Genomic DNA, 14457 nt, shown 5'->3' with positions numbered 1-14457 from the left:
CTTTATTTTTAGAAGGATGATTAAGCTCATCATTAATTCCTTCAATCTCATTGTCCTCCATTTCCAATTCTGGGGGATCATCTCTGTCAAGACGAAAGTCAGGTTCATTCAAATCTTTTTCCTCATCCTGTAAGGGCTTATCGAACACGTTATCTTCATCAAAAATAACATGAATACTTTCTTTGATGCAAAGTCTTATTTTGTTGAAAACCTTATAAGCTTTGCTATGATATGAGTATCCTATAAAAATAGCCTCATCACTCCTAGGGTCTAACTTACTTAACCTATTTTTACCATTGTTATAAACAAAACACTTACTCCCAAAACAACGAAGATGAGAGATATTAGGTTTACGACCTCTTAGAAGTTCATAAGGGGTTGTCTTAAGGATAGGTCTTATCATAGCACGATGATGGATATAACATGAAGTGCTAATAGGTTCAGGCAAAATATTACGAGGTAAACCACTACATAAGAGCATTGTACGAGCCATATCCTCTAGTGTTCTATTCATACGTTCAACGACACCATTTTGTTGAGGAGTTCTTGGTGTGGAAAAATTATGTCCTACACCATTAACTCTACGCTATTCTATAAAGGCTTGATTATCAAATTCAGTGCCATGATCCGTACGAATAGACACAAGGTTAGTCTTATATTTATTTTGAACAAGTTTCATAAGACAAACGAATTCATCAAAAGTCTCATATTTTGAATGAAGAAAGATAGGCCATACATACCTTGAGTAGTCATATACGAGGACAAAGACATACCTGGATCCTCCTCTACTTCTTACCTTCATAGGACCACATAAGTCCATGTGTACCAATTCCAAGGCTTGATTCGTGCTTACCACTCTTTTAGGTTTGACCGATGATCTCACATATTTGCAGCGTGCACAAGTGTCACACATCTTTTCTTGATCGAACCTGATCTTAGGTAGTCCTTCGACCAAGTCCCATGTCTTGAGTTTGTTTAACGTAAGTGAGCTAATGTGACCAAAGCGCTTGTGCCATAAACAGGGATCATCAAGTGTAACTTTCATGCATGTAAAAGAGTTAGTAGGCACGACATTTAAATCTACCATAGATACATTTATTTTCCTATGACCTTCAAGGATAATATTACTCGTACCTTCAATAATAATACGACAAACATCTGTATGAAAAATAACCTTGTTACCTTTGTCGCATAGTTCAGATATGCTAAATAAATTATGCTTGAGACCATCCACTAGATAAACATCACTGATTGCGTGTGATTTGGAGACTCCAACTTTGCCCACACCAATCACTTTGCCCTTCTTGTTGTCCCCAAACGTCACTTTTCCTCCATTGAAGGGTTTGAGTGAAAGAAACAAGTTCTTATCTCCAGTCATGTGTCTTGAGCATCCACTGTCAAGATACCATTGATTATTTTTTTTTCACTATTACCTGCAAAAGGTTTAGATACAGTTTTTAGGTACCCAAACTAGGTTGGGTCCTTTACGGTTAGTTACTACATACTAAATCCTTTCGTACCCAAACTTGTCTAATGGTCATATTTCTAAACCTTGGGTAGTTTTGTTTATGAGGACTTCTAGGTTTAGGGATTTCTCTAGGTCTAGGGATTCTCTAGGTCTCACATATCCATTCTCCTTGTGTTTAGGTTTACTTTGTTTAGACAAACAAGGAGTTTGTGAGGTTCTAGGCATTTTGGTGTAATCAAAAGCCATATCGTAGAACCAACGAAAGTTATTATTCCTTTCATCTTTAGGTTCATTTATAGGGGATACCTCGTCCTCGACTGTTGTGTCAACCGTTTTAAAAAATTCGGTATTTTTTCGTATATCACGTACACATTTGACACAATTGTCTTGGATGTGACCCGTATGACCACAATAATTGCAAATCAGATATTCAGGAAGATCGGCATATTTTCTTTTTCTGAAATCATAATCTGAAGGTGTTGATTTGCAATTAGAGTGATCTCTACGGCTGTACCACTCATGTCCTAACCCCATCTTCATATTATTGTCAGATTGTTCGATTAGGAAGTTTAGGACTTATGTGCTACCTTCCCACTTGTCATGGACCTTTCTTTCGTATAGAAGTAAGTCCTTTAGGGTTTTAATCTCCTCATGACATATCGTGTGATCTACGACATTATCCTTCTTGAAATTTTCACGAAATTCTTGGAACCTTTTGTTTAGAATAAGTACAACATCCGAATGTTTTTGTCTTAACATTGATCATGTCAGTTTTAGATTCCTTCAATTGCGCATTATGAGAGAATCTATGTATTTCTTTTGGTCTTAAATCACTGCTTCATTAGATGTGACTTTAGTCTCTAAAAGTTCTTTGGCTTTTCTAAGTTCTAAAGTTATAGCTTCAGTAGCTATAACTTTGGCTTGAAGGTGCTTAATATTAACCTTTAGATCTGAAGTTATAGCCTCATTAGTTATAACTTTAGACTCTAGTTCCTTCTTCTCAGCATTAGCAGTATCTAAAGTTGTAGCTTTATCAGCTATAACTTTAGACTTCAACTTCTTAGCTTTTGCCTTTAGAATATGATTTTCCTCAGCAACATCAAGAATCTCCTCAGCAACCTTCATAAGCTAGTTCAAGGTCGTCCCATATTTCGTTGGCCGTTGAGCACGAAGAGAAGAGATCGAATTCTGTAGTAGTCATGTCGTTATGCAATATTCTTATAGCTTTAGAATTCTTTTAGGCCTTCTTGTAGTCAACCTCGATGTAATCCTCTTCCTTTTTCTCATAGGTAGTGCCTTCAGCGGATGCAACCAAAATTTTATGCGGTCCATTTTGGATAATCCTCCAGCACTCCCAATCATGACCCTTCACATAATGAGTCATCATGTTCTTCCATAAACCATAATTCTTCCCATCAAAGATGGGACACTTGAGGTAATTGGAACCCATTTATCACGTGATAGGCAGCAGAATATAAAACGATAAGATAAATAAAGATAGACGTATCAGCCTCTTTGCGGTTAGGCAAACAAGAGCACGAGGCTCTGATACCAATTGAAATGTCTATCGATCCGAAATACTCAAGAGAGGGGGGGGGTGAATTGAGGACTAAAACTTTAACTTACGTTTTAGATTGTAATTGTATAATTAGTTATTTAGAGTTTATTGATTAAACTTTAACTAATTAACTAATCAACGAATAAGAACAATACAAATAAATGAAAGAAAGAAAGAAACACACGGATTTTTGAAGTGGTTCAATTTCACAAATCGAAACCTACGTCCACTATTCTCGATTAATAAATTTAGTACCTTTCTACGGATTACAAATTTACTAACCCAGCTCGTACTACTAACCCTAGTTGTACCTCAAGTGAGTACCGTTAAATACTCGAGTGACTAACTTATGCTAATAAGAAGGACTAATGATTCTTCTAAAAGTTCACGTTAATGAACGAGTAAGAAATCAATTAAACACTATTATCTTATAACGATAACAAAAGAACGAATGCACAAGTTTATAAACACACGACCTTTTTGAAAATTGCAAAACGGCTTTCTTGTTTGAAACACACGGTTTTTGCTCATAAAATAAAATCAAATTATGCTTAAAGGTCTTACTTTCAGATGTAGCAAAGTGTAAAGTATTTATAGTAAAGGAAGGAGCATGGCACTCGGTTTACACGAAACCCTAATGGCCGAAATATTGGATATGTAAACAAATCATATCTTTGTTATTTCATTCCTTAAAACCCTAAGAGATAATAGAGAATATTACAAAAGATAATTTATAAATTATTCTCTTATTATCCTTTCCTTAAATCTTAAGATATGATAGGATTTTCCATAACAAAAATATCCTTATCATAAACAACCATATCAAGCTAAATATAAAAAAATATGTTAAAATAATTCTAGAGAATAAAATCTTAACAATAGACAACTTTTATAGTTAAGCAAACACTAAATAAACACGGCTCATATGCCTCGTTTTTCGTGAAACCCCTAACTTGAAGTTAGGTTGGATTTTAGGGTTTAAGAGTATGCTTTGTTAGAAACACTAATTAGTAATATGGCTTAACTCATAAGTTGATCCAACATGATTATTAATAATAGGATTAAAATATAATCACACTCTATATGAATATGGGCTTCTTTATTAAATAAATACTTTTGCTAAAACATTTAAAAGAAACAAAAACATTTTTCAAAAACAATTTGAAAACCTCTTTAAGTAGTGTGTAATATAAGCTCAGCATCTCAATGTTTTTTTTTTTTGGTAAAATGTGAGATATTTATATTATGATATAAAACAAGGTTACAAATGGTGAGCAAGCATCAATTAATCATCTAATACATACAATTCTTTATGCCTTAACCAGTGTAAGTCCGTTTTTGTTAAAACCTTGTAATCCCTTCCTCGCACTCTAGCTTTAACTTCTTCAATGACTTGGTCTGCTAACCTCTCAGGCCTTAGTAGAACCCCTTCCATGTTGCTTTTATTCCTCTGCTTCCAAACATGATAGATCACACCCCACATCAGAGTTGCTTGTATTCCTTTTTGCAATTTCGTACCTGTCCTCTGTGTACACCATACAATCATCTCATTCACTAGAAAGTTGATCTGCATTTTCTGACTGATAGCCTATATGACTCTTCTACTAATCAGCTTGTCTCTTGTTCTCAATGCTCCATGTGCAACTAACCAGCCTATGAACTGATGCTTTGGTATCACATGATCATTCCAAAGACAATTATACCAGGTAACCTTTAGGTTTGTGCCCTTAAGCCATTCATAGCAGTCACTAGGAGAATACTCTGACTTAGCATTCCATTTACCAGTAGTATAACCAGGGAGCATTTCCTCCTTTACCTTGCATATCCTTCTCCAAACCCAGCTAGAGCTAGTAGATGGTGTATAGTCCAGCCAATCCCTCCCTTTTAGATAATTCTTTTGCACCCACTTCACCCATATAGAGTCTTTCTTTACAGTTATCCAGTGCACTAGCCTACCAATCATAGCTTTGTTCATTATTCCCTGATCTTTCAGTCCTAAACCTCCCTCTTCTTTTGGCCTGCATATTTTTTCCCAGGCTACCATTGGCACCCTCATGTAGTCTGTACTACTATCCCACGGAAAGTTCCTACATGTGGCTTCAATCCTGCTAATAATCCCTTTGGGGATAATGAAAATTAAAGCCCAATACGAGTGTAATGAAGAAAGGACAGCCTTGACTAATACCAATCTCCCCGCATAGAAGAATTTCTTTGCCCCATAGTTGTGGATCCTGCTGCAAATCTTCTCAACCAGGCACTCACAGTCACTTCTTCATCCTGGTGGTCTGTATTGGCATCCCCAGGTACTTGAAAGGCAGCTGTCCCTCAAAATCCTGAGACACTCAAAATATCCTGTTTTATATGCTCAGGCACACCCTGGAAATAGGCATTTGACTTGGTGGCACGTACCTTCAGTCCAGACGCATTAGAGAAGGTAGAGAAAGACTTTAACAGGAGCATCATGGAATGCGCATTACCCCTGCTGAAAAGTAGCACATCATCTGCAAACATCAGGTTTGCCAGTTTTAATTCTTTGCACAAAGGGTGATAGTTGAAATCAAACTTGTTAGCTGCATACTTCAGAGTCCTTGTCAAGTATTCCATGCATAAGGTAAAGAGTAGGGGGGAGAGTGGATCTCCCTGCCTAAGACCCTCTTGCCTTGAAAATACCCAAACATATCCCCATTTAAAGAGAGTGAGAAACTGGCAGTGCTGATACACTGCAGAACCATAGCTTTGAAATCATCAGGGAATAGGAGCTCATCCAACAGTTGTTCAACAAAGGACCACTCTACTGTGTCATATGCTTTTTGCAAATCAATCTTGAACATACATCTAGGAGTAGCATTTGACCTTTCATATAATCTGATTAAGTCTTGACAAATCAGAATGTTCTCCTAGATGCTCCTATTCTGAATGAAAGCTCCCTGATTCTGATCAATGATACCAGGCAACACCTCTGCTAGTCTAGCACATAAAAGCTTTGAGATAATTTTATAGATGACATTACAGCAGGCTATTGGACGAAATTGCATTACACTTTGGGGTCTCTCACATTTGGGTATGAGTGTAAGAGTTGTTGCATTGATTTGCCTAAGAAGTCTTTTTAGGGTAAAGAAATCTTTGACAGCACTGATAACATCCCCACCTACCACTTCCCATGCATCTTTGAAGAACTTACTCGTGTATCCATCAGGTCCTGGGGACTTTATGTCAGGTATGCTGAATAGGATGTCCCTGATCTCCTTGCCAGTGACAGGTCTAGCCAGCTGCACATAGTGGTCTGCATTACACCTAGGACCTTGATCAATGATTTTTCTATGAACCTTTTTGGTTTCCTGATTATCCCCAAGCAAGTGTTGGTAGTAATCCAGAAAAGCATTGTGCACTTGCTCTGGGGTATCACTCATTTTACCATTCCTGTCTTCAATCCGGATGACTCTATTCCCACTCCTTTTTTTGAGCAAACAACGAAAGTATGCACTATTAGAGTCTCCTTTCTGCAGCCACTGCATTTTAGCCTTCTGAGCTAGGAAGCTGCCCCTGGCAGCACTCATCTCCCTAAGAGTTTTAGATGCCTCAAACTCGTCAGAAATTATTTGCAGGTTAGTAGGATCTTTCCCAATCAGTTCCTACAACTCAGAGACCCGTCTTTGCATAATGGCAGTAGAGTTCTCAATATCACTGTATTTCTCCCAGTTCAAAGCCTTCAATGCAGGTTTCAGAAGTTTCAGATTCTTTGTTAGCCTGAAAAGAGGTGTGCCATGAATACTATTACTCCAATTTTGTGTGATGGTAGGCAAGAACTCTTTAGATGCTCCCCACATGTTATAATACTTGAAGCTTCTGGTTTTCTGGACCTGAGTTGAGCTACTAATCAGATAAGGGGTGTGATCAAGCATGCCCTCAGGCAGGAAGTTAGCATATAGATCAGGGAAATGGTCACTCCAAGCTTTATTAGTCATAAATCTATCAATCTTGCTATAGATCCTATCTTCAGGCCTTTGCTTATTGTTCCATGTAAAGAGTGAACCAATTGCAGGTATATCCACTATTCCATAATCAAGAACACATGTCCTAAAGGGATCAATCTCAGCAGTAGGGGTATTGCCTCCCACTCTCTCAGTTGCAGATAGCACACAATTAAAATCTCCTGCTATGGCCCAAGGACCATCAACCAATCCTGCAATTCTCCTTAGATGATCCCATAGGGGAGCCCTTTCATGAATATTATTGAAAGCATATATCATTGTTAGATACACGACACTTCTACTCACCATTGTCTCAACCTTCATGTGAATAAACTGAGAATTATACTCAAGAAATTGAATCCTGAATATCTTAGGATCCCACAAAACGCAAATTCTCCCACTATTGTGATACCCATTATTTGTGGATATGCACCAATTATTGAAATTATTTACAGTTCTAGCATGAGCCCTACTCTTTATTTTTGTTTCCAACAAACCAAATAAACCTACTCCCTTATTTTGCAAGAAAAAATTTATAAATTTCTGCTTATGTACTCTATTCATGCCTCTCACATTCCAAAATCCTATTTTATCCATAAGAATTTGGAGAAAATTTACCATTACTATTATCTCCACCATTCATTTTTGAGGGAGAGGCCAAGACATCCTTGTAAGAGTGAGCTCCAAATGATTCAGTGTTGTATCCACTCTTATCCCCCTCCTGTCTATGCATCCTAACTAGTCTTTTGTGTGGAGTGACAGTCCCAGATACAACCGGAACTTTCTGAACAGTGGTTACAATCACATTGTTCTCCTGAGGTTTAACAAGAGCATTCTGCTTCACCACTGGCCTCCATACTTTCTTAACTGGTTTTTGAACAAATTTCTCCTGTGTACCTTTCCTACAGTGCTCCAAATCATGCCCCATACCCATACATTTCTTGCATTTAATCGGGCGCCATTCATACTCTACATCAACTCTTATGATTGAACCCTTCTCATCTTTGAATGCAACCTGTGGAGGTAGTTCCTGATCAACAACAAGTTCAACCATAACACGAGCATACCCCAACCTAGTCCTCTCCTCAGTGGCAGCATCACTCTTTATAAACTTCCCTATCAAACCTGCTATTTTAGGTAGTCCTTTACCCCAAAATTTCAGGGGTAATTTATGAATTTGAACCCAAGCAGGAACCGATTTTACATCCTCCTTTGTCATTTCTAAATCTCTTGTCCACGACTTCACTATCATAGGCTTACTATCAAATAAATCAGCATCTCAATGTTATAGTAGAAGAGCTATAACATTGAGGTCTTCTATAAGTAATGTTATAGCTGCCAAGCTATAGCTTTACTAACATAAGGAATCCATTCTTATGTTACCATTACGAGATAATCACCTACACTATTCTAATCATCTTAGGAGATCTTCGAGTATAGGCTACTTCATCATTCAAGTTTGATTAATCTTTAGATGAGCTTCAGCTTCTCATGAAGCTTGAATAATTCTTTCACTTATCTTTTCATATCTTGATCTGTAATTGAGGGCTTGATCACAATATAGTCTTGTATGCTTTCATCACAATTCTTTAAGCTTTGCAAATAGTATGTCTAATCTGAAGGGACTAAACAAACAATTACGCGCAACGAGTATATAAAAAAATAAGTACTCTTGACATCATCAAAACATAAACATATATTCTATATGGTTCCACAAAGTAGTTATGTCTTAGGGTGTCACAAATTGGGTTGAGATGAAGTATGGTCTAAACTAATCAACAAGATGGATGTAAACTAATGAAAGCAAAGTAAAGCAATTAAAGAGGTTTGTAAACAATTGATTAAAGGCACTAGGGTGTCATGGGTTCATAGGGGAATCATGGAAATAGATCATATAAACATGTTCTCAAATAGATGCAAGCAACTTATTGTTGTGATGGAATCGAGTTAATGTATATGATACAATTCCTAAGAAGATTTAGGTCCCGGAGCCGAGTCGATCAAGACTTTACAACACCTACAAGTCGACTTAGTCTCTTCCTATTCAACTCTATGCATGGTCTAACAAGGTTCGAGTTGGCTTATATCTTACAAGCCTCATTGAAAAGATAAGAGATGGGTAAAAAAAATACAAGGATTCATAGTCTCGCATTTCGTCAAACATAACATGTGCATAGGTTGAAATCACAACAAGCAAGCAAATGATTATGAAAGCATATTAGAGTAAGCATAGATAAATTCCCATGATTTACTCCCCCTAATTCCCCATTTACCCTAGCTAAAGGACTACTCACTCATGATCAAGTTTAGCATGCTAATAAGGTTGTCAATCATACTAACAAAGTAAACATCATGAATAAATGATGTGATTAACAATAATTAAACAAGGGTTAAAAGAGATTATACCTACTTGAGATGATCCAAATAATAATGCAAATAATAATAGAAGTAAACATGATGATTGATGGAAGGTTGTCAATCCTCCAATAAACCCAAATAATCTTCTAATTACCCAATTAAACTAAGGACAATTGAGAGAATTAACGAAAGATTAAGATATGATTAATATTGAAATATGTATTACAACTTTGATTAGGACTAAATTAAGTAATTGATTATGATAACATGATTCTAAGCTAGTACAATAGGGTATTTATACTAAAATTAAGTAGAAGGATTAGGGTTACTAAGGGCTTAAATGACGATTAAGACCCTAAGAGAAGCCTGATGATTTGAAATCCCGAGGGACATGCGGGATTGGTGTAGCAACTCCCCAGTGACACGCGCAGACTGAGGTGAAGCACGCTTTGTCCCGTGAGGGAATCCGCTCAGGCTAGCAGTCGGGACGCTCGGATCGTGCTCTGGCATGCTCGGATCCTACTCTAGGACGCTCGGATCATTGCTCTGGTCTACTCGTCTTGAGCTCAGGACGCTCGGTTCGTTTGACAGAGTTCTTCTCTTGTTCTTGGCTCCCTAACAATCCGTGAGGACTATCTTAGGGATGGGAGGATCTTTCATCATTGCCCATTTCACTTCATTTATTTGCTTAGGCTTCTAGTTTCGGTCTCCTCTTCGATGCTTGGTCATTAGATGCAATCCATTTAGCTCCATTTTGCTCCATTTAGCTCCATTTTACTCCATAGATATGGTTTCTTCAAATTACTAAGCCTAAGAGGATACCAAAAAATCACCTCCAAGTTGTGTCAAGCTAGTGTACCTTTGTCCTCAAGTGCTAAATGCTTTTGTCAAGAGTAGATGTAATACTACAGATTTTATAGGCTAGTACTCGACCGAGTATGGCCTACTCGGTCGAGTAAAGTGTGTTGGGTATTCTGTTTGGCTTCTGCCCAGGAATACTCGGCCGAGTACGGGTAATACTCGACCGAGTAGAGGGTACTCGGCCGAGTATACTTTATACACGACCGAGTATCCGGTCTGACAGGTTTAATTCCGCGATTTGGTTAAGGCGATTAGAGATTATTATAAATTATACTTTTACGGTTTCTGAATCATTTTACCAAATCTACACGACGCTCACTTCTCTCTCTAATCACCCTAACCATTCTCAAGGCTAATTGATCGGTCTCAAGTCTACCCTTCCGTATCTTGTCTCAATTTAATGGGTATGTCTCTAGTTCGTTGTAATCTGCTAATAGGTTATCTTTTAGGGTTTTTCCCCAATTTGTGATTTGGGGGTTTAGGGTTTGTTCATCATATGTGTGTTGATTGTGGATTATAATTGTTGTAGGTGACGCTGTGGTAATTGTTGTGCAACTATATGATTGATTTCAGCATAGCGGATTGCGAAAAAGTAGGGTTTCTCCTACTCAGTACTGTTAATTGATTGAGATTGCATATGTTTCATAATTGTTGTTATCTGCTGATCATCGGAGGTTGGGTGTTGTGGTGATGGTGTCGGTGTGGTTGTGTTGTGACGGTTATGGTGTTGTGACAGCTGTGATGCTGTGTGTGTGTGTGTGATTGTGGTGGAGTCACTTGCGGGAGTGGCTTCACACCCTAGTTCGCCCTCCGTGGAACCCGTCACGAGAGGGGATGTGCACATTAAGGTACAGGGATTGTTAGTCACTCGTTGAAGAGCTGGACTAGGTGGGGATGGGCTGCGGTCACCCACTGGCGGCGAGCATTACCTGTTGCGATGGGTAATCTGGCAGGGCTACACACTTCGGTGTATAGTCGGTTACTGTGTGAGATCGGGAGACCGGGGATGGAGGATGATCAGTCGGTTACATTATTTATTTGTCTTATCTTGATTGAACGGTACTGGCCCCGTGTTGTTATTTTGGGAAACCTGCGGTGATCCATTTGGGGATGGTGAGGATATTATGACAGGTAATGTAGATGTTTAGCTATGGGACAGTCACGGGGAGTCATCACTTGAGTCTAGCTTCCGCTGTTACAAGTTTAGCTATCTTTGATTTCAGTTGTATTGAGACCTTATACTTTTATTTTGAGTCGGCCGAGTTTTATGTAATCGCTAACTCTTTATACTTTAATAAATGTGTTTTTGGATTGTTGCTTTTGATATATACTTACCTCGAGCAACCGAGATGGTAACAGCCTTTCATGCTGAGGTAGTCCTTGGTAAGGTACCTCGGTATGAGGGGGTGTTACAAAAGACTCCCCATGATGTTAGAAACACTGTAGGATCGCGAAATTCCCCTTCTTGCCTAGATAAGAAGAAGGGTCGTCCCCTCTCTACCATGTACAAAAGTAGGATCAATGGAAAAAGGGATCAATATGCTTTTGAGTTTCATAATGGGAGTTTGCTTTTGGTTTTGTTATTCCCTCCAATTTCTTGTGGGATTTGACTTTTTTGAGAACAATTTTCTTTGCCATTTCTTTTATGTTTGGCATTTTGATACTTGGCAATTTTTTCAATTTTGCATTTTTGAACATTTTCAAAGTCACCCCAATTTGTAACGAGGGTGCTTTTATTTGCGCATACGAGTTATTATTTTTGTACTCCTCTTTTCTTTAATACAAATTTGTGCAAACTTCTTGTTTTTCATTTTGATGCTTGAACTCAAATTCTGATTTTTGTGCCCATTCCCTTTTTGTTGACAAAACATGATGATAGAAGTGGAAGTTGGTTGCATGGTTTCAAGGGTCACCTTGGAATAAACGGTAGCCAACGAGTCATCACATCACAAGGTACTCTTGACTAGGCCATAGTCCATGGGTCAAAGGATACTAGCATGACACATCCTAGGGTGTTTTGGAAGTATTGTAATGAGCAAAGTCTCAAGAAAAAAAAGTATCTACAAGGGTCTTATATACACTTGTCAAGCTTCCCAAATAGATGTTTTCACAAATTTTTTCCTAAACTGCAACTACATGCCATGATGCAACTAGCATATATACAACCTAAATGCAAATGCTTCTATCATCTAGTATGCCATATAAACTAAATGCAGCTTCTAACAAGACATTGGTTTGTACCGCATCAACCAAAATAAAGCCACATTGTCATTAACCTATAAAAGGAGGAAGGAGATTTGAAAAGATCATACCATGTGGTCTTCTATTTCCTTCATGCCTCGAATGTGGCATAGTCGATCCAATGTGACAAGAGTTACAAACAAACACAAATATATACCATATGTACAATTCTACACTACAAAGGAATAAACATGTTTTTGGATTTTTGAGAAATTTTTCAATTTTTATGAATTTTTCAAGAATTTTTCATTTTTTTCATTTTTGATTTTAAAAGATTAAGTTAGAATTTCCCATCCCCCACATTAGTATGAGCATTGTCCTCAATGGCCAATACAATAGAAAATTATGGAATGCAATCTATATAAATATGCATGATTTCTAAACTTAAATGTACACTATATGACATATATAACAAGTGAATGCATTCTAATCTATCCTATATGATACATGCTTTCGATTATTCGGAGAGTTAATTTGAATTAACTTGCATCCCTTGTGAGTGAACTTCCCCAAACCAAGTAAGACATTATTTATAGTGTAAAAATAAGGGGAGTTCATGGACAAGGAAAGGGATGCAATGCATGAATTCTAATTGTCATTTTGGATTTTTCAATTGGGAACAAAATATTTATCATCACCTTGATGCTGCTAAGGTGGAAAAATAGTCCTTAATTTTTACAAGGACACCGAAAGATTTGAAATAATTAATGATAAAAAAAGCATATGAAATAATTGACACGAAAAATGAGAGGGAATTGAAAAGCTTCCCCTAAGCCATGGTGGGTGCCTCTTGCCCGCTCCACCAAGCCTATGAATATCTTCACTAGTTATCATCATCCTCTCATCCAAGATTGTCATCCCATTGTGCTCGTGATTCATCGCTCTCATAGAAATCCATAAACTCATCACCATCATTATTGACCTCCACCGTGTCTCCACCACTTGACCTCGCTCCTTATCCTTCTCCATTTCCATGTGTTCCACCATTGGCATGCTCCGATTTTGAAAAGAGAATTTCCATTTGAGCCCAAGAGGGAAGCATTCCCTCTTTGCTAATGTGGCCTTGATGAGCCAACCTGTGGAATTAAGGATAAAGAGCATAATAATTGTCCACTCTATCTTCATATTGCTTGCGGTGTAAATCTTGGAGTAGACTCGTTGCAAAGTCATCTCTGGGAAAGATGAAGGGATTTGGGTGATTGTAGGGTTGATATGGAAAGGGGTATAGTGGGATAGCAATCTTTTCTTGATCATTTGCTTGAGGCTCACTTTGTTGATGTTGAGAAGGAGGTGGGGTTCAGTTTGCTTTGCTTGAACGAGTTGGTACAAGGTAGGATGGCACTTGGGAAAGGGGAACCCTTCTAGGTGAAACGCTTGATAAACTGGTCGGACTCAATTGGGGGTTTAGTTTTCGGTACTTGTCGTTAGGAGCACCTAGACAAAAACAATATTTATAACTTCACAAACAACTCTACTATTAGTAAAGAGGCAAGTAAAGGTCGGATCCCAAGGGACGGGTATTGAAGTGAGATTTTCAATTGTAAGTAGCGGTGTCTAGGGGTGTCACAATTTGGGGTTGGAATAGAAGATCACTAAACTAAATAGCAACGAAAGTAAACAAGCAAGATGATTAAAAAGGGGTGTAAACAATTGATAAAAGGAACTAGGGTGTCGTGGGGTCATAGGGGATTCATGGTAATTGATCATACAAACATATTCTCAAATTATAAGCAAGCAATTATTGTTGTGATGGATCGAGTTGGTTTATATCTTACAATTCTAGGAAAGTTTGGGTCCCGGAGTCGAATCGATTAGATTGTACAATACCTACAAGTCGACTTAATCTTCCCTACTCAACTATATGCATGGTCTAATGAGACTCGAGTTGGTTTATGTCTTACAAGTCTCATTGAAAAGGTAAGTGATGAGTAAAACATGCAAGGATTCATAGGCTCGCATTTCATCAAACATAACATGTGCATAAGTTGAGATCACAACAA

At 37.9% G+C, this 14457-nt stretch overlaps 2 protein-coding genes across 2 annotated transcripts; both read right to left on the bottom strand.

The window, feature by feature from the left end:
• Positions 1–4614: 4614 nt before the first annotated feature.
• LOC141601387 (uncharacterized) lies at positions 4615–5857 on the bottom strand. The gene is made up of 3 exons (XM_074421662.1): positions 5686–5857; positions 5436–5527; positions 4615–5268 (listed from the first exon to the last, which is right to left on the bottom strand). Exons 1-3 carry the CDS (start codon positions 5855–5857, stop codon positions 4615–4617), a joined length of 918 nt encoding a protein of 305 aa, XP_074277763.1.
• Positions 5858–6658: 801 nt separating this feature from the next.
• On the bottom strand, positions 6659–8216 carry LOC141601386 (uncharacterized). The gene is made up of 2 exons (XM_074421661.1): positions 7616–8216; positions 6659–7503 (listed from the first exon to the last, which is right to left on the bottom strand). Exons 1-2 carry the CDS (start codon positions 8214–8216, stop codon positions 6659–6661), a joined length of 1446 nt encoding a protein of 481 aa, XP_074277762.1.
• Positions 8217–14457: the final 6241 nt, after the last annotated feature.

Source organism: Silene latifolia, chromosome 9, assembly GCF_048544455.1.
Source record: "Silene latifolia isolate original U9 population chromosome 9, ASM4854445v1, whole genome shotgun sequence".
Taxonomy (NCBI): Eukaryota; Viridiplantae; Streptophyta; class Magnoliopsida; order Caryophyllales; family Caryophyllaceae; genus Silene; species Silene latifolia.
The sequence above is the reverse complement of the archived record's forward strand: the minus strand, read 5'-3'. Positions and strand labels throughout refer to the sequence as shown.